This window comes from Archocentrus centrarchus, unplaced genomic scaffold (genome assembly GCF_007364275.1).
Source record: "Archocentrus centrarchus isolate MPI-CPG fArcCen1 unplaced genomic scaffold, fArcCen1 scaffold_90_ctg1, whole genome shotgun sequence".
Lineage (NCBI taxonomy): Eukaryota > Metazoa > Chordata > Actinopteri > Cichliformes > Cichlidae > Archocentrus > Archocentrus centrarchus.
In genome coordinates this window covers 204,652-231,986 of record NW_022060299.1, presented here as the reverse complement: position 1 = coordinate 231,986, position 27,335 = coordinate 204,652, and the positions used below count along the sequence as shown (strand labels likewise).

At 42.4% G+C, this 27,335-nt stretch overlaps 1 protein-coding gene across 1 annotated transcript in view; it reads right to left on the bottom strand.

Annotated features, from left to right (window-relative positions):
* Positions 1 to 7,695: 7,695 nt before the first annotated feature.
* Positions 7,696 to 27,335, bottom strand: part of lrp4 (low density lipoprotein receptor-related protein 4) — a 105,922-nt gene continuing 86,282 nt past the window's right edge. The window contains exons 15-38 of the mRNA XM_030725997.1: positions 23,354 to 23,530; positions 22,051 to 22,176; positions 21,177 to 21,385; positions 20,734 to 20,815; positions 20,514 to 20,619; positions 19,981 to 20,182; positions 19,683 to 19,872; positions 18,778 to 18,909; positions 18,396 to 18,536; positions 18,216 to 18,302; positions 17,964 to 18,135; positions 17,677 to 17,839; positions 17,205 to 17,430; positions 16,728 to 17,031; positions 16,303 to 16,521; positions 15,910 to 16,044; positions 15,634 to 15,742; positions 15,158 to 15,302; positions 14,542 to 14,655; positions 14,231 to 14,342; positions 13,802 to 13,863; positions 12,230 to 12,317; positions 11,959 to 12,100; positions 7,696 to 10,850 (exon numbers count right to left, since the gene is read on the bottom strand). Of these exons, the coding sequence (XP_030581857.1) occupies positions 10,509 to 10,850; positions 11,959 to 12,100; positions 12,230 to 12,317; positions 13,802 to 13,863; positions 14,231 to 14,342; positions 14,542 to 14,655; positions 15,158 to 15,302; positions 15,634 to 15,742; positions 15,910 to 16,044; positions 16,303 to 16,521; positions 16,728 to 17,031; positions 17,205 to 17,430; positions 17,677 to 17,839; positions 17,964 to 18,135; positions 18,216 to 18,302; positions 18,396 to 18,536; positions 18,778 to 18,909; positions 19,683 to 19,872; positions 19,981 to 20,182; positions 20,514 to 20,619; positions 20,734 to 20,815; positions 21,177 to 21,385; positions 22,051 to 22,176; positions 23,354 to 23,530 (3,785 nt within the window). The 3' untranslated portion in view covers positions 7,696 to 10,508. The remainder of the gene's footprint in view (positions 10,851 to 11,958; positions 12,101 to 12,229; positions 12,318 to 13,801; positions 13,864 to 14,230; positions 14,343 to 14,541; positions 14,656 to 15,157; positions 15,303 to 15,633; positions 15,743 to 15,909; positions 16,045 to 16,302; positions 16,522 to 16,727; positions 17,032 to 17,204; positions 17,431 to 17,676; positions 17,840 to 17,963; positions 18,136 to 18,215; positions 18,303 to 18,395; positions 18,537 to 18,777; positions 18,910 to 19,682; positions 19,873 to 19,980; positions 20,183 to 20,513; positions 20,620 to 20,733; positions 20,816 to 21,176; positions 21,386 to 22,050; positions 22,177 to 23,353; positions 23,531 to 27,335) is intronic.

Below are 27,335 nucleotides of genomic sequence, written 5' to 3'. Positions count from 1 at the left end.
AGATGAATAGTCAGCCACAGCCTAGGCAGCCCACAGACCCCCAGTCTTCACCTTGTGGTATGCGCCTGGTTGTTGGGAAAAATTCACACTCCTCGCATAAAGCGGAACATTAATTTTCACACACCTACAAAATATATAAATCCAGGACTGCTCTAGATCTGTCATTGCCTACATGAGCACCGAAGTCTCCCTGTAAGATGATAGAATAACTGGATTGAGTGCACTTGAGCACCAAGAGCACCTCCAGACTGGAACAGAGTCCAGCCCCTCAGTTCAGTTCAATTCAATTTTATTTTTATAACACTAAATCGCAGCAAACAGTCACCTCTAGGCACTTTATATTATAAGATAAAGACCATACAATAGGAACCAGTCTCCTCTCCAGGAGACAGATCCCAGGCTGTGCACTGAGGTGATCCCCACTACATCTAGCCGGTACCTCTCAACCTCACATGCTAGCTCAGGCTCCTTCCCCACCAGAGAAGCCAAGGCAAGCCAACTTTATTTATATAGCACTTAAAATTATACATGATTCAAAACGTTTTTTTACAAATAAAAAACTGAAAAGTGCAGTGTGCAAAAGTTTTCAGCCCCCCCGAGTCAATACTTTGTGGAACCACCTTTTGCTGCAATTACAGCTGCAAGTCTTTTAGGGTGTGTCTCCACCAGCTTTGCACATCTAGTGACTGAAATTTTTGCCCATTCTTCTTTGCAAAACAGCTCAAGCTCAGTCAGATTAGATGGAGAGCGTTTGTGAACAGCAGTTTTCAGATCTTGCCACAAATTCTCGATTGGGTTTAGGTCTGGACTTTGACTGGGCCATTCTAACACATGAATATGTTTGGTTTTAAACCATTCCATTGTAGCCCTGGCTTTATGTTTAGGGTCGTTGTCCTGCTGGAAGGTGAACCTCCGCCCCAGTCTCAAGTCTTTTGCAGACTCCAACAGGTTTTCTTCCAAGATTGTCCTGTATTTGGCTCCATCCATCTTCCCATCAACTCTGACCAACTTCCCTGTCCCTGCTGAAGAGAAGCAGCCCCAGAGCCTGATGCTGCCACCACCATATTTGACAGTAGGGATGGTGTGTTCAGAGTGATGTACAGTGTTAATTCTCCGCCACACATAGCATTTTTGCATTTTGGCCAAAAAGTTCCATTTTGGTCTCATCTGACCAAAGCACCTTGTTCCACATGTTTGCTGTGTCCCCAACATGGCTTCTGGCAAACTGCAAACGGGACTTTTTATGGTTTTCTTTTAACAATGGCTTTCTTCTTGCCACTCTTCCATAAACACCACATTTGTGCAGTGTTGTCCTGTGGACAGATTCCCCCACCTGAGCTGTGGATCTCTGCATTTCGTCCAGACTCACCATGGGCCTCTTTGGCTGCATCTCTGATCAGAGCTCTCCTTGTTCGGCCTGTAAGTTTAGGTGGACGGCCTTGTCTTGGTAGGTTTACAGTTGTGCCGTACTCTTTCCATTTCTGGATAATGGATTGAACAGTGCTCTGTGAGATGTTCAAAGCTTGGGAAATCTTTTTATAGCCTAAGCCTGCTTTAAACTTCTCCACAACCTTATTCCTGACCTGTCTGCGGTGTTCTTTGGACTTCATGATGCTGTTTACTCCCCAATATTCTCTTAACCAACCTCTGAGGCCATCACGGAGCAGCTGTATTTGTACTGAGATTAGATTACACACAGGTGGACTCTTTTTAGTCATTAGCAGTCATCAGGCAACTTCTGAATGCAATTGGCTGCACTCAGAGAAAAGGGGGCTGAATACTTTTGCACACCACACTTTTCAGTTTTTTATTCATAAAAATGTTTTGAATCTTTCCACTGCACAATTGTATACCACTTTGTGTTGGTCTTTCACATTAAATTCCAGTGAAATATATTTATGTTTGTGGTTGTAATGTGACAAAATATGGAAAAGTTCAAGGGGTATGAATACTTTTGCAAGCCACTGTATACAGACTGGAGACTGGCCCACTGTAATATTAAAGCTAATGCAGCTTTATGTCAGATTTAAGCTGCTTTCTGAAACTAAAAGTGACCATGAGGAGTTGAATCTGAGCAGAATGCAGAGGCGTGCTGGGTGAACATGAACTCAGCTGCTCATCTTGTTACTCTGTGTGTGTGTGTGTGTGTGTGTGTGTGTGTGTGTGTGTGTGTGTGTGTGTGTGTGTGAGGATACATTCAAGTATTTTTCAATGATGTCTTGTGTACTTCTGTTGTGATGTACCAGATTGCTGTGACTTGGCATGCCCTGTTATACATTAAAAAAATAAAAAATAGAAGATGTAAGTTGTCCCAGTGTGTTTGTATGTGTGAGAACTATTACTGCTGAAAAAGCTTCTTTTTTTTTTTTTTTAAGCAGCTTGTGGAGATCTGTACAAGTAGGAGAACATTCAGCTGTTCTGGGCTTTCCAAGGGTTTGAACAAATTCTGATAGGAGAGAGAACACAACATTTAATTCAGTTCAATTTTATTCATATGGTGCCAAATCGCAATAAACAATCACCTCAAGGTGCTTTAAGGGAAAGACCCTACAATAATACTACTACTGTCCCATTAGTTTATCCAGCTGTAAGATCCCCTAAGTTAGAAATCCTCCATACTATTTACAAACTTGAATTTATTTGCATATTATCTCACAAATTCAGTATTTTTATAAGCCTCATTGGTAAGCCCATAAAATGCTGCTTAGAGTCAAGCAAATGATACCTGAACTTTTCTGACTTGTAACCACAATTTTCAGTGAGTCATGACCTCGAAACTACCACTTGAGGGCGCCCTGGTTGGAAAGTTTTGCATTCTGGAGCTGAGTTGACTGAAGTGACCTGGACTCAGTTAAGTGACAGATAAAAAAAATGCAGTTTAATAAAACTCATCACTTTTCAGCTTCTCTCTTTGAAGTCGTCTATTGGAATCAGACAGTTTAATATTGTGTTATTTTCTATTCCGATGTAGCGTATCTGGCTTCCAAAGCATGTCTATTTTTTATATTTTATGTTGGTGAGTACATAAAGCTAAGGTAGCAGGGCTCGAGAGGCTGCTAGCAATGCATTGTGCGCCGGGGTTGCCATGTTCCAGGCAACAGTGTTTGTTTACATCCCTGAGTTAGAAACGGTGCTGCGAGAGACTCACCAACGTGAAATATAAATATTAAAAAAAATAGCAATGAAAAATATGAACTCCAAAACTCAATAAATTCTACAATAAACTCCCAATAAACTTCAGCATCAGTGCAGCAGATCAACAACACCTACATGTGGTGTGTGACAAACAGAGGTGGCAAAAGTACTGACATTCTGTACTTAAGTAGAAGTACAAGTACTTATGTTAAAAAATACTTTAGTAAAAGTCGAAGTACTGGTTCAACTTCTCTACTTAAGTAAAAGTAAAAAAGTACAGGCTCTGAAATGTACTCAAAGTAATTAAGTAAAAGTAGTTCTTTGGAGGATGTTTCTACCTGCTATTTTTGTGTAAAACTAACCGAACCTTATTATACATTATTGTAATAATATAAAATAATATTACATGAGAATACAAACGTTATTCCAATCTAAATTTTAATCCTAATGAATGTACTCAGCTTGAATCACAAACTGTGAAAGGGAATTTAAACACAGCTCTGTTCTCTGTGTCCTCCATAGTATAGGGTGACTGTGCCTCCACCTAAACACCAACATGAGGATACTCAGGGGTTACAGTGGGATTCAGAAGGTGGAGGAACCCTAAGATCAGCTGTAGTGGCTCTGCATGGGGAGAAGAATCACAACTTTCTATTGTGAGCTCCAGTAAATGATGTTGGTGTGCAGGCTGTGATCAGCTGACCTGCTGCTGCTGCTCTGAGGTTTACTGCTCTGTGTGGATGAACTGAACTCACAAAGATGTAACCCAGTATTTCACAGCTCTCTGAGCTGATCTCCATCCCCTACACTGACAGCATACAGGCTGTAGAAATGTTGGATTCAGTGAATGAATCTCAGCATCAGCAGCTTTGATTCAAACTCATCTCTGCTGCACTGATGTAACCTGTAACTCTGACCATCAACACAGCCTCTGTGCACCAACACAGAACTTTACTGTAAATACAGTACAACAAGCTAACCTGTTTATTACACACTAAACTGCAATATTTTCATAGAATCTTTGAATTACACAAAGTCAGCATACTTCAGTTTATTTTCCAGTCCTTACCTTTAATTCTAACCTCTCTTCTTCCTCTCCTGTCCTCTTTCTCCATCTCTGAGTGAACTTCTCTCTCTTTGCTCTCCCTGAAATGCAGCAGCTCTTCTTTTAGCTAGCAGACACACTGTGTGACAAACTGCACACACTTTGTGTGTTTGCTGATATTTGTTGAGCATTTAGAAACGCTGCATTTACCTGCCACACGTTACTCCCTTCATGCTCGCTCCTCTTCAGTAGCGCTAGCTAAGCTGTTTATGTGCCGCAGCGCAACTTACGGACTCGGTCCGGCCCGCTGTGACCCCTGATTATAGCGCTATAAATGAGACATTAATTATATGGGTTTGTGTATTTAATCCCTTTGTACGAGATAAGCCCCGATGATGGAGGATACGCCAGTACGATTGTCTCTTATGTGTTATTATTCCTCCGTTTAGGCTCAGATCGCTTGATGTTTGACGGCGCACTGACCGGAAATGCAAACTTCTCTCTGACGTGTTAAAAAGTAACGAGTCTGTTTGAAAATGTAAGAAGTAGAAAGTACAGATACTTGTGTAAAAATGTAGGGAGTAAAAGTAAAAAGTACTCAGAAAAATAAATACTTAAGTAAAGTACAGATACCTGAAAAATCTACTTAAGTACAGTAACGAAGTATTTGTACTTCGTTACTTCCCACCTCTGGTGACAAAACAAACTCTTTGAAGGAGTCAAAGCTCAAATCCAGCTGCATCCTGATGTTGATGCTGCTGCTGTTTTGGAGCTAGCTTGTTAGATGCTCCTAATTAGACTTGCAGAGTCTCTGCAGCCTCTCTACACAAGCTATGGAAGGGGCCGACCTCATGTCCGCATTTATGCTGGTGTAGCTGGATTATGTGTGTTAATTACCTTGTGATCGTGCTGGTGTTTTATATGTGGTGCCAGCTGGGACTTCTTTTGGCCCTCGCTCTTTGTGCTCAGTTTTTTTGACTGCAGACATATTTGCTTCTATCTGTGCTATGTAGTCAAAGAAACTCCGTATGGGACTCTGCTGCTTTCCCTGCAGACCGCTGCCATTACTTTGTGGACCAGCCCGTGAGCACAAACACGCACACAGCTGCCCGACGGTGCTCCCAGCTTAAACTCGGAGAGTGGAAAAAAGATCAATCCACAAGGTTTTTAAATAAAATGACAAACAAGAAAAGGAAGGTTATTATTATTACCTCCGCCAAGGAGGTTATGTTTTCGGTCGCTTGGTTTGTTTGTCTGTCTGTCTGTTTGTTTGTTTGTCAGCAGAATTACTCCAAAAGTTATGAACAGATTTCAATGAAATTTTGTGGAGTGGTTGGAAATGACAAGAGGAAGAAGTGATTAAATTTTGGCGGTGATCCAGATCACGATCTGGATCCAGGAATTTTTTGTAAGGATTCTTCACTATTGCGGGATTGGGGGTTATTGTTGTCTGGGAAAGCTGCTGTCTTCTCGCCCTTCGCCTCTCCTATGGTGTGCTTGCTGGGCTGTTGTGTTTGTAGCCCCTTCTGATGAAAATGGCTCTCAGTGAATTGCTTTGTTATGCTTTAAAATATCAAAATGTATAGTGTGGTTAGTACATAACACAAGTCTGTGTCAATGGTTTGCTACAGAATGGATAGAGTGGGCAAAGCAAGCAGTTACGTTGCAGAAAAGTGAATCTGTGATGAACTAGTGTGGTCTGCACTTGGTCTTCTTCGAGTGGTTGACTGCAGTTTAACTTAAGTGGCTAAGAAAACCAGGGAGGTGGGGATTGCTTAATATCCTATCAGTCACAGAAAGCCGTAAAAAACGGCGTTCGATCTGGTCATTGAACGCCGTATGACGTAAAATGCGGCGTTCATGACCAGGAAAAACACCGTTCTTTACGGCGCTCAGAATGATGCATTCAAAACGCCCGGCGTTTTTTTGTTGTTGTTGTTTTTTTAAATAAATCTTTATTAAATGCATTAGAATAGTGGCGAATTATAGCCTGATTGGCTTGCCATAGAAGCATGTGTTCTCTGCGTGCCACCTTTTGGCACGAAATTAACTCCATACCGGTCACTCAGTGATACTGTATGTTGACTGGTAAAATATCAGGCATATTTTATGGTGTTTAAATTTAATGAAAGCACAAGTGAGAGGATCAGATAGGTAAGACCACCTATAACCACTATATTTATCCCTGATGATATTATAGGCTAGAAACAATCATGGTGTAGTGTTGCAGGACTTTGCTATGTAAAATGTCAGTTACAGCACTGTGCTAGTCTTTAGCCACCTCTCATGTTTCTGTTACTTTGTTACTTTCACACAACTAGTCGCCTATGGGTGCAGCTGATGGAGTGTGAAGATGAGTGATTCAAGTGCACATACATGTACATACAGTCATCTTTTTTAATTTGCTTAAGCTCCTGAGAATTTTTTACACTTATTTATATTGCTTTGCTTTTTGTTCTTCTTTGCAAAAAAAGGGAGGAAAGTCCTTTAAAAAGTGAAATGACAACTTTCCTCCCACTACAAATCATTGTCATGATAAAAAATTAAGCCACTGCCAATCAGACTCTTGTAAGGTGGATCAAAATCTGACTGTACTTTTCTGCATTTGTAAATCAGTTTTGACAAGATCCCCAAACACCACTGAAACACCACTGGCTGCTGTGCAGCCCCCAAACCGTGACAGAGCCTCCACCACAATTTACAGGTGGCTGTAGGCACTCACTGTTGTACCTCTTTCCTGATCTCCTCTGAACATAAAATTTACAGATTTTACTGTTCTTAGTTGTGTCTGAATAACATCTTGTCAGCCACCTTTCTACTGAGAGCATTTCTGATGAGGCTTCAGTGAACAGCAGATGGATAAACTGAAGGGCCAGATGCATCTCTCAGGTCCTGTGTCAGGTCTTTGCTGGATTTTTTCCTGTTTCTAAAGGACATGACTTTCAGGTGCTGAACATCTGTTGTAGATCATCTTTCATGCCCGCCTTTTCCTCTTACATCCTCCACTTGTCCATTTACCTTAGAATTATTAAGGACAAACTCCACGGCATGCTGAGATATGCCAAGTTTTCAGCCAACAGCTGGTGGTGCAGAGATTTTATTTTATGCCTATCACACTGTTATCTTTGACATTTTTCATAGAATCAACTAAAGAAATGGGAATTATATATATTTGCAACAAAGTGCCTAACTCTGAAAGACCTTCTGAAAGCCTGGAGAACTACGACTCAAGACCTTTTCTTAGTCTTCAGCAATCTGGCTCCTTGGAAGCAAAATATAACTGTTAGTGACATTTTCTCGTGTTGGTAATGGCTTCTTTTTAAACATTAGTAAACATCTTTAATATGCAATCATGTATTACAAAATGCATTTTGTAGCATGTGCATGGCATCTCTGTGTGTTGGTGAAAGTGTGTCCATCTTCCCAGAAGTTGTTTCTGTCTTTTCTGTTTACCCGACCATTTTTTCCTCTGAGAAAAAAAAAAAAATGCACAGATGAGTGAGTCAGAAGTTTCATTGAAATGCAAATGCAATTTTATATTAAAAGATAGCAAAGGGATAATTCACTATATCACACAACACAGCTTGTTAGTACTGCCATACATATACAGTCTTTTCATATTTACACATCAAGTGACAACGAAAATGAAAATCATAAATATCTCTTTTTGTTAACTTTACAACAGCTATACGTGACCAGTATTTCATAAGATAAAAGAGCACTATTAAATAACTGGCATCTTTCCCTATCATTTACAAGGCTTGGGAACACAGTGGTTAAAATAATCCAGCAAAAACAAAACAAAAAGAAAAACAAACATTTTGTTCTTTCCAGTGAGTAAAATTAATACAAGTCTAGAAACGCTCATGAAATCCCTTTGTACAAAAGACTATACAACTTAACTCAGTATCAACAAAAATGTTTGTATATATCCGCATGATAAAATCTGTACAGTTTTAGCATTCCTGCAGCAGAGTTGGAGGGACTGTGAGTCTGGATTATCGGATACCGGGTCGCTATGATGCTCTGCAGGCCTGCCCTCGACCAACCATCAGAGACTGTAGTCATGTAGCTGCCAAGCCCCTCTCTCATTGGCCTCAGTGCTTCGTCTAGCAGCAGATCAGCGTGTTGCTGAGCTTGTAGCAGATACTTCAAAATACATGATTCTATAATGTTTAAAAGATATATTTGTCCATATATCAATATAGTATTTCCATTTGTACCACATTCAACAGACAGAATGGGACTCTAACGATAAAGCGATGCACGATATCCTTTAAATTCAGTTTTCAGTAAGTTGTCAGTGATAAATTTCTCAACTATAACCCGCACTGCGTAATGAGCTCAGACATGCACAGTGTTTCTAAGTCACCCCTTTTGTTGCTCTGTACTGCAGCAGACACTGTGAGTGCACCTGAAAGATTTACACATGATGGATCGAAACAGAAACAACAAAAAGGACAAATGTTCCCGTTTACTTCTCAGTTTGTTTGTTTTTTGGCCAAGCAGATAATTCCGGTTGTATGTGCCAAGTTTTTTGTTTTTTTTTTTGATGTCATGACGTCTTTGCCTCTGAAACTCGGCACCGTCCATATAAAGTGGAAAAGTGGAACTTTGTTGTTCCAGAAGTAAGAAAATTGAATTCTAGAGACGCTATAATAACAATACTGAACACAAATCTGTGGGCTAACTGTTGGGCTGCGTCTACTTCCAAAGAGCCAATAAACATCCAAAATAGAAAACACATTAGCCAATCGTGCTGTAAGCACTGACACATGAGCCCAGCAGAGGGTCACACCCCAGGCAGGTGTAGGTAAGATAAGGTAAGACGCTTATTTGTGAAAAAAGAGCTTTTTCTGGTCTTACTGTATCCATAATATGAACAAAAACTGGGGAGTCTATTCACATGGCTTTTTATGTCCATGTGACCATAGAAATTAAGGATAACTGCCTGAGGGGCGTTTCAAAGATGGCTGCCAAGCGGCAAGACTTGCTTCACACCAGCATTTGTGGTGATCTAAAAATCTGTTTTGTTTAGTTTTTGTTTTTATCTAAAATTTGTTAATTTGTGTATTGTTAATCTTTCTCTTTGAAGCTCACTTAATCACCTACCTGGAATGTAAACCTCAGAAAGAAACATGTTTCCTATTTCTTTTGGAAAGACCAAGGAAGTAAAGTGGTTTCAGTTTTTTTGGACAGAAGAAAATACCTGGATTCATACAACCAACTATCTGCATGGCTCAACAGCTTTAGCTGTGAAAATGAGAGAAAATGCCATGTACATGTACATCTGAGAAAAAATAAATATACAGCTGAAACAGGAAAAGGAATTCAACATTTGGCACTTAGGCTGTTACTTCATCGAGGCGACTTCTGCTATGCCCGAGGATCAGCGATGACTGAAGTACAACTTAAACAGAAAAGGCTCCTTCCAGGTTACTTCTGCAGAAAATGAACGGCCTTCTGCAGCCGACTGAGAACCTGCTACAGTAATTTCTTGTTCAATCCCTTGGAGGCTGTAAAATAAGAATTCAGAAGCAGATGCCAACACTGAGGTCTCCCACCGATGAGGGGGCAAGTCAGAGGAAACAAACATCCCAGAATGAAGATAAATTTCTGTTGAAGTGTAAATGGAGAAAGAAGCATGGAGACTCTGAAGTCCCACCCTTTGGCACTGTCATAAATACAACTCTTGGAAAAAAAAACAAACAAACAGGTGCTGCTGCACAAAAAAATAAAACTTCTAGCTTAGCGCACTCATCATTCTCTGAAAGTCAGCAAACCCACTCTACAAGTTTAAAAAAAAAAAGGTTCATAAATAAAGACATGAGTGGCATTAGAACTTTGTGGTTACATCGTCCAGGGAGTATGTTCCTTTAGCTTCGTCCAGAATGAAAAGTTTGCAATAAAGAAAGGTGAAGTTTTACACAGAGAAGCGTTTGTCACATTGAGAGTCTCTATCCTTTAAAAAGGCTCCACGGTAACGCTCGTGTCTCTCTGTTCACTTCCTCCCCGGAGGCCTTTGCGGTCTTATTCCAGCATGCTCCATTTTGCCTTGAGGCAGCAGCACCGAGGCTACTGTCGGAGGACTGCACTGCACATGTGGACAAGTAGGACGGAGCCCCAATTTCAAAGACAAGAGATGTGTGTTTTGTAGCTTAGTTGTGTCTAACCAGGTTGATATGTACCGTTAGTTTACATATGTAGCTGTTACTGTGTCTGTACCTATTCATCTTTGTGTGTTTGTACCAGCTCTAAATACAGGTGACTGCATGTGTGTATTAGGTAACGATGCTTGAGATAAAGCACGGAGGTCAGCGGGCCTCCTTCACACTTCGCTCTCGGTGGAGGGTTTGCGTACGGAGGCCCAGCCGGTGTCGGGCAGGCTGTGCTGGGCGTGACGCTGTGGGGTGATGGCAGAAGGGGTCAGGGTGGTTATGGACGAGCATTCAGACGCCTCCTCCTGGAGGAGCTGCTCTGTCTCGCCGTCGTCTAGCGAAGCGCTGCTGGCCTGCAGGGACACGGTGTCTGTGCGCATGCAGGTGTGCAGGCCGCCTCGAGACGGCTTGATCTGTTTTAGGTCATCCCAGTAAAGCTCTTCATTGGACAGGAGGCACACGCCCTCCACAATGCGGATCTTCTCCTTGGTGTAGCCTCCGTCCACTCCCCCCTGGACAACGACAACACAATTAGTGATTTCCTCTATGCCAGCGGTTTAGAGAGATAATCCACCTTTGATGTGTCAGTCAAGTTGTGTTTCTTTCATCTTTAACTCTTTGTTTTTTTCTCAAAAAAGAATAAAATTGATTAACATCAGCCAGAAAGCTTTCAGCCTGCTAAAGGTGGACTTCCCTTGGGCACAAGTCAGTGACCAACTTCACAACACTCCAGAACAAAATGTCACATTCAAGCACGTCTCATGCCTCAGCTGGCTCCTTTTATTTCTGGAGTTAGTTTTTCATTTTCAGATTAAGGTGCTACAGGTATGTAACTAGGAGAAACAAAAACCCCAGACTGTGTGATGTGGACTGCTTTGTGGCATTAAAAACTGGAAGTTGGGGCTTATTTTTCCAGAGCAAAGACACAGCTGCTAGGTTCCTCCTACCCTTAACTTCTATAATTACCTTCAGTTTTTGATAAGAACTAACATCTTACTTGCAAATTACTAGCAGACTCTATGGGAAACTTAGCGCTGAGCTGATGAACTGCTGTCAGTTCAGTACTTAATGTCGCTATTGATACATGTAGCACCTTTAGCAAAATCCATCCATACATTTAGATGCCTTAATTGTTTAAATGTCATCTTCACAACACAATTCACTCAGTAGTATCAACACCATCATGCTGCTGATCACAGAGCTCTGAAACTGCACCCAAAGAGATATTAAGATTTTTCAGGTTGCATGCTGTGAAAGGCAGAAGTGAAACAAAGAGACAAATCCAGAATTACACAACTCCTTCATGCTGTGTGACTACCTCTCCACGGGACAAGTGGGTCAAAAGATAAAGGGAGAGAGGGAGTTGTAGGGGTGAGAGAGCTGCAGTGAGGGAGAGAAAGGAGGGGAGGAGAAGATGAGCGCTGGTGTTTGTGACCTGCTCGTGTCACGTGTTATTTCAGCACAGTTATTCTAATGGGAGACAAATAGTAAAGGCATTTGCCTCTGGGCTTAGCCACAATACAGTCTGTGATCATCATATGAAAATATCATGGATTCGTCTTAAATCCATTCATCCATTAGAAATCATGTTCTTCTTACAGGCTGCAGACTGTTCTTTACCTCTTTCTTATATCGAAGCTGGTTGTATATCGGAGGCTTCTGCGATGCCTCGATCTTCACCTCTTGTGTGGACGTCCGGTATGAGGGGTTACTGTAGGTCAGATTGCTCACTCCCGGGTCAGCAAACTTTGACTTTTTATGTCTGATGATCAAAAACGAGACAAGAAGAACACAATTTACAGATTTTAATGTTCCCTGTGTGTCAAAAGTAGGTAATTAAGCACTCTGAACCTAAGCGTGAAAATTAAGAAAACATATGCAGGACACTGACCTGTAAATGATCAAAGCGGCAATGAGGATCAGAATGGCCAGGATGGTCAGAACCCCACCGATCACATAGCTGATATGGAGTCCCTCTCCTACAGCAGACAGGACACGTTACAAGGGTGTGTTTTTGCTTAAACTCAGAATAGTTTAGACAAAAACAGCAGCTCAGTCAATATCCCAGCATATAAATGCATAATAGGCCTAGACTAATCAGGCCCCTCCTTATCTCAAAGACCTCACAGTACCAAATCACCCCAATAGAGCACTTCGCTCTCAGGCTGCTGGCTTACTTGTGGTTCGTAGGATACGTAAGAGTAGAATGGGAGGCAGAGCCTTCAGCTTTCAGGCCCCCCTCAGACACACAAGGCTTAAAACTTTCCTTTTTGATAAAGCTTATAGTTTGTTAGTTATGCTGCTATAGGCGTAGGCTGCTGGGGGGTTCCTATGATGCACTGAGTGTTTCTTCTTCATTCACCTCTTTTCACTTTGTTTATACCCCACTCTGCACTTATTAATGAGTTATTATTATTAATCTCTGTCTCTCTTCCACAGTGTGTCTTTTGTCCTGTCTCCCCTCCCCTCACCCCCAACCGGTCACACCAGATGACTGCCCCTCCCTGAGCCTGGTTCTGCTTCCTGTTAAAACGGAGTTTCTTCCCACTGTCACCAAGTGCTTGCTCATAGGGGGTCATTTTGACTGTTGGGTTATCTGTGTAATTATTGTAGGGTCTTTACTTTACAATATCTTGAGCTGAGATTTGATGCTACATAAATAAAACTGAATTAAAAAAAAAAAAAAAAAAAGAATACCCCATTAGAAACAGGATAGAGCTGGTTAAGATTTAATGCTGAATGTGTCTGTGGAGTTTATCCTGAGAGGTTTAAAATACTTTTCTTTTAGTAAAAAAATAGCAGTATTTAGCATTTATAACTGAATAGCCTTAAAGCAAAAGCAGCTTTTTATTGCTATTTTTTATTGTTTGTATGGATGTACTTTAATCTTTTGAATTATTACAATGTTTCATATTTTAACTGTGTAAAACACTTACAAATTTCTGTGTGGTTAAAGTACTGCTGTTACTACACCCAGAATTCTTCAAGCACTATTTGTGCTAAGTCAGCTACATCGTTATCTTATGTCTTATATCATTTATATTCTTCACAGCTATAACTTGGCTTGGTTGATGTACATACTGGAAACCAGTTATTATTGTAACTCCCACAAACATCCTTCTGAGTAGGGGGAAACTGTTCTAACATTAGACAGCAAGCTGGCAGTCAACAGTTACAACTGTCTTTGCCTGCAAACACAGAGCGTTTCTGTTCAGAGTTCTCAGACAATACTCTGTAAAAAGATGCTGTTCAAAGGTGTATTTGACACTAGTCGCAGAGCTTCACCAGCAGTTTGTTTTTCCAGCCTTTACACTGAACTTAAGGGGAAACTCATCCTGGACGTACTGTCTCTGCAAAGATTTATGCACAGCTTTTTACTTTCTAAGTAATACGGTGAGTTTCTCAAATGTCAGAGTATATATATATTCTTTTTACCTTCATACAAACATTTTGGTGTACTGACCGTGAGGAGCTGTCACCACAGTGTTCACGCACCCTTCTGTGTTTAGGTTCTTGTCAGTGCAGCTGTAAAGAAAAGAAAGAAATCCAGCATGAGAAAATAAATACTATATAAATAACTTACAATACACTGCAACACAGAGGACTTTGGTATATTTACAGCTGTTTATTAATGTTAAATTCTTCAGCCTCTGTGGCTCCTAAAAAGGTATAAGGCAGAAAAAAAGACCTGAAACAGATCGTCTGGCAGCACTTTGTGAATTGTATTTCAAAGCTAAAATACCAAATTAGGCAGATCAACAAATCTACATCTGTGTTCATTAGTGAGACAACGTGAAAGTACTCAGAGACAATTAGAATTAATAATTCCATTTAGATCAAATACAATCTGCAGCATGGAAAGTGAATATATGAATGAACAGAACAGACGTACTTGACCGGCGAGGGTCCTCTGTGTGGAATGTCTGTTGGAGCTTTGGGAATCTTGTTGGGGACGGGAGTGCTGCTGGTCCCTCTGGCAGGAGAGGTGGGGACGTAACCTGAAACTGATAAACACACGAAGCACAAGGACCTGAGTGTGCAGTTCTCCGTTTGTTGCTTTAGATGTGCTATATGAAACCTCTTTGTGACTATGATAATCCTGGTATAAACAGTGGTTGTTTTGTTGTTTGATTGATGGTTTAACTTTTTCAGTAGTAGATCAAACAGTCAGGAACAGACTGCTAAATTACGGAGAACACTTACTCGTGGAGCAGGGTCGCCCATCTGGTTCATCGGGGCACGCGCACACAAAACTGTTGGTTTTGGCGAAGCAAAGGTGAGTGCAACCCCCGTTATTTATCCCACAGAGGTTAGTACCTAACGGAGAGGAGAGCGAACATCAAACTAAGTGAGCATTTACTTTGGTTCATTTTATCACATTAGAACTGAGAGATTTTTAGTTTGGCTGGCATCAAGTAAAACCCCCGTGCCACTAGAGAATCAAAGTTCGAGCCTTTTTATGGAGAACTGTGCTGCTGCTTAATATAAATTAAAATGTAATCCAACCCAATTAGCAGAGCCTGTGTCAAGTAACATCGTTTATCTGTTTATCTGATTAAACTAAATGTGCTGAAAGAAATCCATCGCACTTATCAACAGAAATCAGATTTCTTGTCATGCCTGAGTAAAGGTTATCTTACTCGATAACAAAACACGTGAAGTGTTATACTGACAGACCAATTATCTCGCACTGACAATGTTTTCAAAAACATTCACAGCAGCTTTGGCTGATCAGCAAAATGTAATAAACAGAGTGAGGTCTTTGGCCTCTCCCCTGTCAGACGGAGCTGTCAGGAGAAAAAAACAAAAGTTTCCTTACCCGTCTGTCTCTTAGGAGATACCACTATAATGTCCATGAGGCCCTCCACGTTGGCCAGCACGGTTTCCTTGTTACGGCCGTTGTGTTTGTCCACCCGCTGGATGGACTTAGTCTGCCAATCCGTCCAGTAGATCCAGCGGTCTTGCTGCGAGAGTCGGGAGAAAGGAGTTAGAGGGGAGGACACCGGCTTCGACTGGGGAAACGAGGGAGAAGAAGAGAGGAGAAGAAAAACACAGACAAGGAGAAGGGGGCGAGAGGAAGAAAGGGAAGGGAGGAAGAAGAAAAATGAGGGTCAGAGTGAAAGGGAAGTAGAAGAAATGGTTAGGTTGAATGAATTCAGCATGAGCTGAAAGAATGAGAGAATCACACGGTGAGCTGATGAGTGAAAGAGAGCGGGGGAAGAAGCAGCCAGGGAAGAAAAGGGTCAGCCCAGCATTTGACAGCTGAGGGTGAGGGGGTGGGGTGGGCAGGGGTACCTGTGTAAGGGCGAACGGGTGGGACACGGGGCTGACGAGGACCTGACGTAATTTCCCATTGAGGTCAGAACTCTCGATTCTGTCCAAGTGAGCATCCACCCAGAAGATCCTGCAGGATTCATAAGGACACTAAAGAATTACTGAAGTAATCACAGCATGTGGAGTTCTTACACAATGATAAACTGTTGGTTATTATAATTTTGCTTCAAGAATTACTGGATGATAAAAACTCTCTAATTCATTTACAGACCACATGGCAGACATGCTTCTCCTGACCTTCGTGTGTCGTAGTCTAGCGTTAGGCCGTTGGGCCATCCCAGGTCGGTATTGATCAGAACCTTCCGGTCCGAGCCGTCCAGGTGAGATCGCTCAATCTTCGCAATGTGGCCCCAGTCAGTCCAGAACAGGAACCTGCCGAGTCCAGGCACAAATGACGAAGAGTCTATTACACAAACAACTCTGCAATCGTGTGGTTTTTCAAAATAAAACAATGAAATCTTCATATTTTTTTAAATCCTTGAGCTAACAGACTGCCTGCCCCTCTGCCAGTTTCAGTGTAGTTCATTTCTGACTTTAAAACCTCTTTTAACAGATTCTGTTAACAGCTACAGAGTCAAAGCCTCATTTTTTCTGTCTGTGACTGAAGCCCAGTGCACTCCTCTCTCTTACCCTTTGCTTGGGAACACCGCAATAGCTCGGGGTTCATCTAAACTGTTGTTGACCAGGACTTTGCGGCTAGTTCCATCTAGACGGGCCACCTCTATGGTGTTGCGTCCAGTGTCAGTCCAGTACATGTTTCTGGCCACCCAGTCCACAGCTAGCCCATCTGTAGTCTTCAGGCCCTGGCTAATCACCGTCTCCATGCCACTGCCGTCCAGGTTTGCACGCCTACAGAACAAGATAAACATTACACATTGCACAATAAAGGGCTACTCCAATCAGGAAGATGACATAATCCTTTATTTGTGCACAACCCCCACCACAGTGGCAAAGTTTATTCAAAATTTGTGCTTTTGTGTCAACTATCTACTGATCCTTAAAACCTAAAAGATAATTACAGAGTTGCTACAAACAAAAACTTTTGTTTTTGTTACCTAATAACATCCAAGGTGACATCAGTGTAGTAAAGTTTTCCATCAACGCTGTCGTAGTCTAATGAGATGACGTTGTGCAGCTCAGGCACTGGTACGTGCACGTCAGTGTGGTCGCTGGTGTCCAGAGAGATTCTGCGTACGCTGACGCGGTTGGAGAAGAGGAGGAATGTCTCTGGGGAATCATCGCATGACCTGCCATCTCCCTTGAGCAAAATCCCCGTGGGACAGGCGCAGGAAGTGCCGTTGGGACGAGGCAGGCACAGGTGAGTGCAGCCCCCATTCCTTCTGCCGCACTTATTAAAACCTTAAAAAAGGACACAGAGAGAAGGATTAATGCAAAGAGACAGGAGTCGCTTCTATTTTTCCAGGTGATATATAATCACTTGTCAATCACAGTGTGAGCTACGCAAAATGAAATAAAATAATGAAATAAAATAATGAAATAAAATAAAATCCACTTCCTGTCCCCAGACTCACCCAGAGGCCTCTCCCTGTCTACAGCCTGGATGTCCATCAAGCCTGGCAGGTTGGCTCGCACCGTGATGGTGTTGGTCCCGGAGTTCTTGTCGGCTCGCTGGATGCTTCGGCTCTGCCAGTCTGTCCAGTAGATGTGGGACCCCAGCAGGGTTAAACCGTACGGGTGCTGGACCGGAGTCACAAGGGTGTGGCGGTTCTGCCCATTGAGGTCAGATGCCTCGATACGCTGTAGAGGACCAGAATGATGCGTGGGATTACCAGCATGACATCATAGTATCTGATCCCTTCTCCCTCAATGCGTTTACATTTTAGACAATTAACATTTAGCCTTTTAATCTTTAACTGTGCATGTATGCCCTTTAATTTCTCCTGACTTTGAAGCATTTGTTGAAATACATTTTTAATATAATTACACTGAACAGTTCCATAATTCAGACTGAGCGAAACAGTGTAATGAGGAGTCGCTACTGACCTCAGTGTGCGCATCAGCCCACAGTAATTGAGAGCCAGCCATATCAATGGCCAGGCCATTGGGCCAGCCCAGGTTGTTACTGATGAGCACCACACGGTCTGACCCATCCATTGCTGAGCGCTCCAGCTTGGCATGCTCTCCCCAGTCCGTCCAGTACATATATCTGGAGGACAGAAAAATAAACAGAACATGGAAGATGAATTAACCTCACGTTTGCTGCATAAGATCAGATCACAGAGATTTGCATGAAATGAAAATACATGGCCATCAAGCTCTTGCAGGCTCACCCCATCTCATGGTAGAGGGCGATTGCTCGAGGGCTGTCCAGGTTTTGCCAGACCAGAACTTTCCTCATGGAGCCGTCCAAGTTGGCAACCTCAATGCGGTTGGTTCCTGTGTCTGTCCAGTAGATCTTCCTGCCAACAGCATCCACTGCTAAACCGTCAGTCGTCATCAACCCTGCAGAGAGACCGAGAGAGATAAAGTCATGACACTCTGACAACATGGAATCACAAGACTTACATGTAAGCTATCCTCACCTGTAGATATGATGTCTTCATGTGCTCCCCCATTGATGTTGGCTCTGCTGATTTTCTTCAGTGTACTGTCAGACCAGTAGACTTTTCCTGAATGAGGTGCCACACATACACACAGTTAAGGACTTCATTCCTATATCAGCTATCCTTGTGAAACAGAAACATTTAAGAGGGCATATAAACCTTCTTTGGGGTCAGCACCAATGGCAATAGTGTTTTTCATGGTGCTATTGATGGCCAAAACCACATCTGCAAAGTAGGGGATGTCCAGAGAAACCATCCTGATGTCCGTCCTCCGCGCAAAGATCAGGAAGCTGCTCATCCCTGCACATAAACAGATCACACATCACAATGTCTTCCACACAAGAGGCAGCTGACATACTTTTTTCTTCCCTTTTAAATTTCCCCTTGAGATGGATATGTTGTTTAAGGGGGTTGTTTTTGACAGAATACGAGGTAAGATCTTACACATTTGCATAGATCTGTGGAAACTGCTGTGTGATGTGCTGTTCGTTTTTATTACTGGCCAAATGTTTCTGAGATGTAGACAGAGTTTGTTTTATACCAGGTGTGCAGGTCTTTCCATCCGTCTGCAGGTTGATCCCAGTGGGACAGGCACAGCTGGAGGCTTTGGGAGCAGGCGCCAGGAGACAGAGGTGGCTGCAGCCTCCATTATTTACTGCACATGGGTTACGCACTACAGGTGGAGACACAAACAGACCCGGGTCACTTATCGTCCTACTTTCTATGTCATTTACAAAGCAACAAATGGGAGACGTATGGGAGAAACTGAGTCAAAATAAACAAACAAAAAAACAACACACACACACACACACACACACACTGCAGAAACAAACAGTGAAAACCCTTCAGGCCACATGGCAGAGCCAAATACAGCAAAATACATCACTGAGATCAGATGGGCTTCACAGGCTCTGTTCTCTCAGCCAGTGATCTGGGTTCAGTTTACCTGTAATCCCCCAGCGTCAGCAGAAATATTGGATCTGAGCTCAGAAAAAAGGCAGCACACAGAGAGAAGGGCGTCCTTGGTCACAAGTCCAAGAGAACAGATCTGTTCCTTGAGTTAAAGATGCATTTTCTATTTGTATTTTTGTTGTGTATATACTGCAGCAGTTTATGTTTATATCGTCATAATCACAAGATGATTTACACTTGAAAAATGTGGTGCAGTTTTGACATCTGACTGGCTCACCCAGCTTTGCACTTTGGCTGCTTTAGTTAACACTAAAAGCTTGGGCTGACTCATAAGTCAGCGCGCTGCAGCCCCATTTGTCTTCTTGTAAATTATATCAATTAGCTAGAGTTTCAACACTGTGGTTGTAAAGATCAAGTTAAAGCTGCAAATCCAGCTTTGCTTCATTCATTTTATGATGTAGTACAGAGAGCAGTACAATATGATGCAGTACAGAAGCAAAACTGCACTGTATGCTTCAGTGGATAAACACACACCTGTCTCGCGGTGTCGATGGAACATATGGATGTCCATTAGATTCTCTAGGTTTTCAGCCAGGGTGTGTCGCCCCAAACCAGTGAGCTTGTCGGCGCTCTGAATGCTCTTGGACTGCCAGTCTGTCCAGTACAGCTTGTCCTCATGTACAGTTAACCCAAAGGGGTGAGGCAGCTGGCTGCCAATCAAAACCTGTGTGCAGTAGCAGAGGTCTGATGAGATTTTTAAACATGCCCGAACAGACATAATCCCAAACAAATAGAAAAAAAACAAGACAGCATATATCACCAAACACTGTACCTGTCGATCAGAACCATCAAAGTTGCCATATTCAATAGTCTTCATGCCAGCATCGGCCCAGTACAGCCGCTTGGTCTCATAATCAATGGCGAGCCCATTGGGCCACGTCAGATTGGATGAAATGATGACAATTCGATTGGAGGCGTCCATTCCTGCACGCTCGATCTTTGGGTTGGCGCCCCAGTCGGTCCAGTACATGAAGCTGCAGAGAAAGCAGGAACAAGTTAGAGTTTCATGTGTTGTCCATGTTCACATGCTGCTTCCCTTTAAAACTTCATCATATACTGTAAATAGTCCGGCCTGTTAAGGTTCAACACACAGGCACATCATGTACATTGTATATAGTGTTATTATTATTAGTAGTATTAAGGTTAATATTGTTTGTTGATTTTATATATATTCTTTTCTTAATAGTGTGAATTATTATATCTTTATTTATATTTATAATAACTGCGGCTGCTGTTACACCCAAATTTCCCCTCTGTGGGACAATAAAGGCTGTTTCTTCTTCTTCTTCTTCTTCATCATCTTACCCTCCAACGGGGTCAACTACAATGTCCCGCGGCCGGTCCAGGTTCTCCCATATAAGGACAGTCCGCATGCTCCCATTGGCGTTAGAAACCTCGATACGATCAGTACCTGACACACAAAAACATGAGCGGGTCAAGTTGAAGAGCCTCCTATGCAGGTCACTGAAGATAATGCATATGAAGAAATATTATATGCTAGAATACATGAAAAGAGGCCGTTTACCAGCATCAGTCCAGTACAGCTTGTTGGTCACCCAGTCAATTGCCAAACCTGCTGGACTCTCCAAACTGGTTTCCACCACCACCTGTTAAAAAATGTTTTTTTAAATAAAGGGACTGAATTCTTTCTTCTAGTTTTTCTGAAGCCTGAAGATGCAACTTGGATCTTGACATGCTTAAATTCATGCTGACAATCACTGAGCTTTGATAATGTTTTTATGTTATTCCATGTGGTAAAATTGCAGCAGTGAGTAATGAATAGGTTCAAGGCAGAAGATGACAAGCTCTTGCTCCTTCACGTCAGCCCCAGCAGATGGCAGTAATGTATAAATCTAAACCCGGCCACCTCCTGCTACTATCCTGCTCTGCTCCTCTGCTAAGTATGGGACAGATGAGAAATGATGAGGTTGCAGCACTGAGTTCAGTCAGCCTGCAGATGCCACTGACCTCCTGCTTGGTGCCGTTCCACAGTGCTCTGTTGATTGAGTCAGTGGTGACATCTGTCCAGTAGACGTAGCCATCTTTGGAGTCCCAGTCCAGGGCCACGGCATTGCGCACGTCAGCCAGAGGAATGACATCATCGGACATGTCCTCGGTGTCGAAGCTGATTCGTCGGATGTCCGTCCTTCGGGCAAAAAGCAGGAACTTGTCAAGACCTGATTAAAGACCAAAGGTCTTCTGTCAGTCTTCTAGGTTTAACAGTGAGGTCAACATTACACACAGGAAAACAGCACTACCACAAAGACATGTTAACAGTACAAACCTTAACTATTGATTAATACTACAACTCACACCCGCTGCCTTAACATAACTAATGAGAATGATGAGAATACTTTTTTAAATATAGGGTGTGGATGTTATTCAGTTTCAAGCAGCACAAATGAACAGTGAAAAAAAACCTTCATTTGAGCTCAAACTGTCGTTTGCTGCTGAGCTGTAATATGCACTTTGATTCATTTTAAATGTTCCCTAAATGAGATCTCACTTTACATGCAGTAGGTGTCTTATAATACCCTGCACACACATTTTTCTCTACAATTTTGTTTTCTCGGACAGCCTACACCTTAATTGAAGGGCTGATCAGATTAACCATGTGTTACAGGATTATTTTCTCTTCGTTAGCATGAATACACGGTTCATCAGTCGGAATAGAAGATGTAGCAGTCTTTTTATTCAAGATTCCAATTTATTTCAGGTTATTAAAAATTAAAAAGGTGAACCAGCATGACCCAAACATCAGTGTGGACAGATACCACTAAAATATTTAAATTATATTAACAGTACTTCTATACTATCTACAATAAACAGTGGAGGCACTCACCAGTGGCACAGACGTAACTGTCCACCTTCTTGAAGCCGGTGGGACAAGCGCAGGTGTACGTCTTGTTGCTGGGGAGACACAGGTGGCTGCAGCCTCCGTTGTTGGTGCCACAGCGGTTTCTGCCACCTAGAGGGGAGAAGGGCACACACAACTCAGTATATCATGGTTACCCATGGCCCTCACCAAAACAAACTCCCCCCAAATCCATCTTCTCCTCTATAACCCACAGCAACAAAACATATAAGCATACATCCAAAAATGTTAGCGTCCTCTTTCAGTAAAGGTCACAGCGTGCATCTGTATTTGGCTCAAGTTCTAAAGCTGCTTTTTTTGTTGTTGTTGTTGCTGTTGTTCTGATCAGACATGAACTCACGACTTGACTAAATTTCTTCTAAAAAGTGCTTGACCTCCCTCTGCCACCAAAGAGGCAGCTCACAGTTCATGTTAGTGTCGGGCCGTTACAGTATTTTATCAGCACGCTAACAAAAACTCTCTCTTGGCCGGAAGTCAAGTTCAACACGGTTTGTTAGCAAAGAACACAAGTCTTTGCTATCATGCTGATGAAAAACACACATCAGCAGGCCGGTTCACCACAGGGTCTGACACTGGAGCAACAAATCATTGCACGGTGGGGTTTGCCACTGTGTGAGGCACGTTTTCACTTCTGTGTGCAATGATATCCTTAAAGAAGGCTCCCAATTCTGTCTTCAACTAGCTCATCATCCATCCTCTAATGCTGATAATGTATTTGATGTTTTGCTGTTCAGCATTTAGCACATCATCCTTCACACAACAACTACTTCCCTTTGCTTTAAACTCGAGCTGAACTTATGTTTAACACAGTCAGCACAGTTTTCTGTTGACGTACTGTATGTTACTGTCCGTGAACCGAAAACCACAGAAACAGCTTTTTCTGACAAAAACCTACAGAGACAAAACGCAACATAATCAATACAGACTCCTTCCTTTTCTTGGTGCCGCTTATGACAAGATCAATGCAATGCTTTCAGCTGCTTCACTGTGACGCTATTGATTGTTCTGATTCAAGCTGCTGTGACCTTGCAGAAACTTGCAAGCAGCTGTAAGCTTGAAAAACTAAGAATTCAGAGAGGAAAAATGTGACAAATAATCAATTAAGTTTGTATATCCACAACCCAGCTTCAAATAAGATGAATGGAAGTTTGTATATCCCATATTTAACCAGATAAAAATCTTACTGAGAAGAAAACTGTCACTTTCAAGTAAAAGAAAAGAAACAGACATCAGTCCATGTGTTTAGCTAATGACCCAACTAGATACTGACCTGCGGGCTGCCTCTGTGGGTGCAGTGTGTGGATGTCCATGGGGAAGTGCAACTTGTTGCGGATTATCTCCTGGTTCTTGCCAGTGAATTTGTTAGCGCTGTTGATGCTCTTGGTGTGCCAGTCAGTCCAGTAGAGGCTGTCCTCAAACACTGTGATGGCAAACGGGTGAGGAAGGCCTAAAGAGTGACAGCGGGACCGAGTTTAGAGAGGCAACAGACCAAAAAGACATTTATCCTACAAAGAGGGCTTTTCTTGTGGGAAGTTAATCAAAGGAAACAAACAGAGACACTGAGCTTGTCAAAATTATAACGAGCAAAAATAATGATTCTATGAAGTTTAGGTCCCGACACAAAGAATGGAAAGAGCACATGCTACATTTGGCCTGTTCCAGTAACACTCCAAACATCCTTCCACTCAGAGCTGTGGGCTTGGCTGATGTCATATCATCCCCATTTAGAACTGCTTTCAATTACACTGCCTCAAACCAGTCTGCAGTTGGTTAAGTTGTGGCAAGAGTGTCCAAAACCAGAGGCGCTTCATAGGTTTTCCATATATAATGTGGACTTTCCATCCGGAAACTAAATGGAAGAGAACACCCTTAAACCGGATCAGACTGATACAGACTAGTTAGTTCTTGTCTTTACAATAAAACTTTATTTACTTTTTAGATTTTAAGGTAAGAACTGAATCCTGACAGCCATACAGCTGAGATACAGTATGTAGCTCTGAAGGAGAGATTTGTGCCTGTTAGTTGTCTAAATGCTACTTAACATTGTTTTTGAGCTTAACAACAAAAATGACTAAAATGCTTGGATTTTTTTTTTTTTTTTAACTAACCTGCTGGTTCTAAACCAGTCAGTCAACATTTGTCTTCAACAGCTGCGGCTGAATATTTAAAACTCAAAGTTCAAACACAGCCAGTGTCACTCTGTCCGACAGAGACTCTTCAAACTTCTTCAAAGCAGAGAAAAGAACAAAGAGAAAAATACAATAATCGGTCACCCCATTTGTTGTTCTAGTTCTGGCGGGTATTAATGTTTGCATGTGAAAGCTTTTATTAGACTCGGAAGCATTTTTTCAATGCAAATGAGAAATTTGCTCCGAGGCTTTAACTATGCGGCCATTTCTGTTCTTAAACAAATGGCTGATTTGCATTGAAGACTCTCAAAGTCCACATCAGTGAAACACTAACGTGTGCAACTGGGGAACATCAGCTCAGGGTGACTCCTCCACACTTGTCCAAATCAGTGTTCTTTTTCTTTCGCCAGCCTTAATCCTCCTCCAGCGAAGACGCCACACAGCCAGTTGGACGGGCACGCCGAATGGATGGAAAAAGTGATTTCTGCTGCCACACAGACCCGCAGTGATGTGGCCAGTGTGCTGGCGCATGGCTTTTAAAAACAGCGCTGCTCATTTAATGACAGTGTTTTACGTCACAGCAGAAATGTCGAGTGGTAAATGGCTAAAAATGGAGGGAGATCACAGCGATAAGCTTCAAGGATACTGGTGTGTTTTGTTTGAATTTTCAATTAAGATTAATCAGTCAAGACAACCAAGCAAAAAAAAATAAAATAAAACAGCACCTCTACATTTCCCCTTGTCACTTCTTTTCAAACAGGTCCAGGTGTGTGTGTGAAGTGATACTGCCCGAACGTGTGTGTTTTCTGATCTTATCGCAACATGAGGGAGAAGACAATAGTACACCCTGTTCCCTCCTCAAAGCCACCAAGATCTCGATGATGGTTATGATATGACAGTGGTTTTGATACGGTCACCTTATGCCTTGTCATCGCCGCACCCCAACCCAACCCTCCTGCTCCTTTTCTTACCCGGGACAGCTGGAGGAGCAGCTGCAGGAGGACAGAGCATTAACCATCCCATCAAGCCTTCACAGCTATGTCCCCTTTAACCTACATATGACACCTCTTAGTCCTCTCACAGCTTGACTGAATCTGTCACACTTTCTGTTATAGGTCACCAGCAACAGAACATCGCCTCCAGCTGGACAAAATGCTGCTCCATGGTGTGATGATGGCAAATTTCAGTGCTCAGTTTTTCAGCTGTTGTCCACAAAGAACAATGTTTAACTGGTGTAACGTCAGACGCCCCCTACTGGGTATATTAAATGTCTGGTGTACTGCCATGCAACAGGCAACTCATTGTGAATCAGAAGTCACCTCGTTGTGCATTTGTCAAGTCCAGACACAAAAAACATGGACACGCATGCACCGCACACACAAGTATGCACGGCCCTATCTCTTCCTGTTCCCTGCCTCGTGGTGCACAGGTGTGCAGACTGGATAGTGGTGATATCTGTGACACCCGCCTGTGCTCCATCCTCAGTGACAGAGGAGCTGGCAGAAATCCAGATAGCGCACACACACACACACACACACACACACACACTATAGGTTCAGAGAGATAAATGCTTGTTAACATTCCTGGGCATAGTGGCTCCAAATGTAACCAGGCACACACTAAGACACACACACGCACACAAATGTCCTATTTTGTCCTGTGTGTTGTCTGAGCAAACAGAGGCTGTGGAGGAAGGACAGGGCCAATTACAGCCTTTTATCCTGAGAGCACACATCATTAAGGAGAGCTCAAAGGACTGATGGCATGCACACACACATACACATCCTCATCAAACAGTCCCCCTGTCTCTCTTTCTCTTTTCAAACTCTCACACGCTCTTCATCATCACCGACGTGCTTTCAGTTCATCAGAAAAATAAAATCCCCAAATTTAAAGTGAGTATCAGCTGAGGCCTGTGCTCACCATTCAAATGGTGCGCAAGTGCTGCAAATTTCTTTACCATAAAACAAAAACAGATTTTTAATTCAGAGGTGTGTTTATTAGCCGCTGCTAAGAAACTGTGACTGTCCAGTGGTTGAAGATTCACACCCAAAAATCTAATAATTTCTTGGTTGTGTTTTCTTTTTCCAAGGCAGCAATTTCCACCCAGCTTTGCAGAAATCTCCAAGTGCAGATTTGCTTGAATATAAGCATAAGACCATGGAATTTTAAAGCTGGAATAACTGATATTCTGCCTTAAAGTGTTTCTGCCGCTGTTCATCTTCGGTCCTCCACCACAACCTGATCTGGTACCATTGCACTGCTTTCACTGCCCATGAGTGCAGGGTTTTATCACCACACCACCAACGTGCTGTGACCAGGACGCCCTGATGGCTACTCGTTCGCTGACATGAAAAGTACAAATGCAGCAAGAAAACAACAGAAACTATCTAGAACCCAAGAACACAAATCTCTCTACAACACAAAGTCTCACAGGTTGACTTGAATGTGTGTGTGTGTGTGTGTGTGTGTGTGTGTGTGTGTGTGTGTGTGTGTGTGAGTGAGAGACAGATCAGTATCATGCCTGCTCACACTGCAGGATCCCCACTTTAAGTGCACGTGTACACTTCTCAGTTGGAACCAACAATATAAACAGAGACACACATTTGGCTTTACATCGTCATTTATGGATTTTGTGTGTGTTTGTGTGTGTTTGTCTGCACTTCAGCAGTAACCACATGTGCATGCTCTTTAATGGGAATATGTTTTTGATTAACGCCACATGGCATAATGGAGTAATGAGGCGTCAGTGTGCTACATCCGACATTTACCCCTTTGTTTACCACATGTGTGTTTCTTAGCGTGAGCGTGATAATTCATGAAAATCGAAAATGAGAGTCTGAACTCCAGCCAGACCTCTGCACACCACATACAGCATCTCTTCTGTTTCTCCAGCCTCTCTCAGAAAAGAAATAAAACCTTCAGCAGCTTCTGAGGTTTTTCTGTAGGTCACATGATTTATATGCAGGATGAGAAGCACTCCAGTTTATGCAATTATCAATCATATTCACTATGGTGCTGGTAAAACAAGGCAATAAAAAAAAAAAAAAATGAAAACTTCTTGAATCTGTATTTAAATCTACAGTTATGCTTCTGGGAATCCAAACATGATTAGTGTTTTCA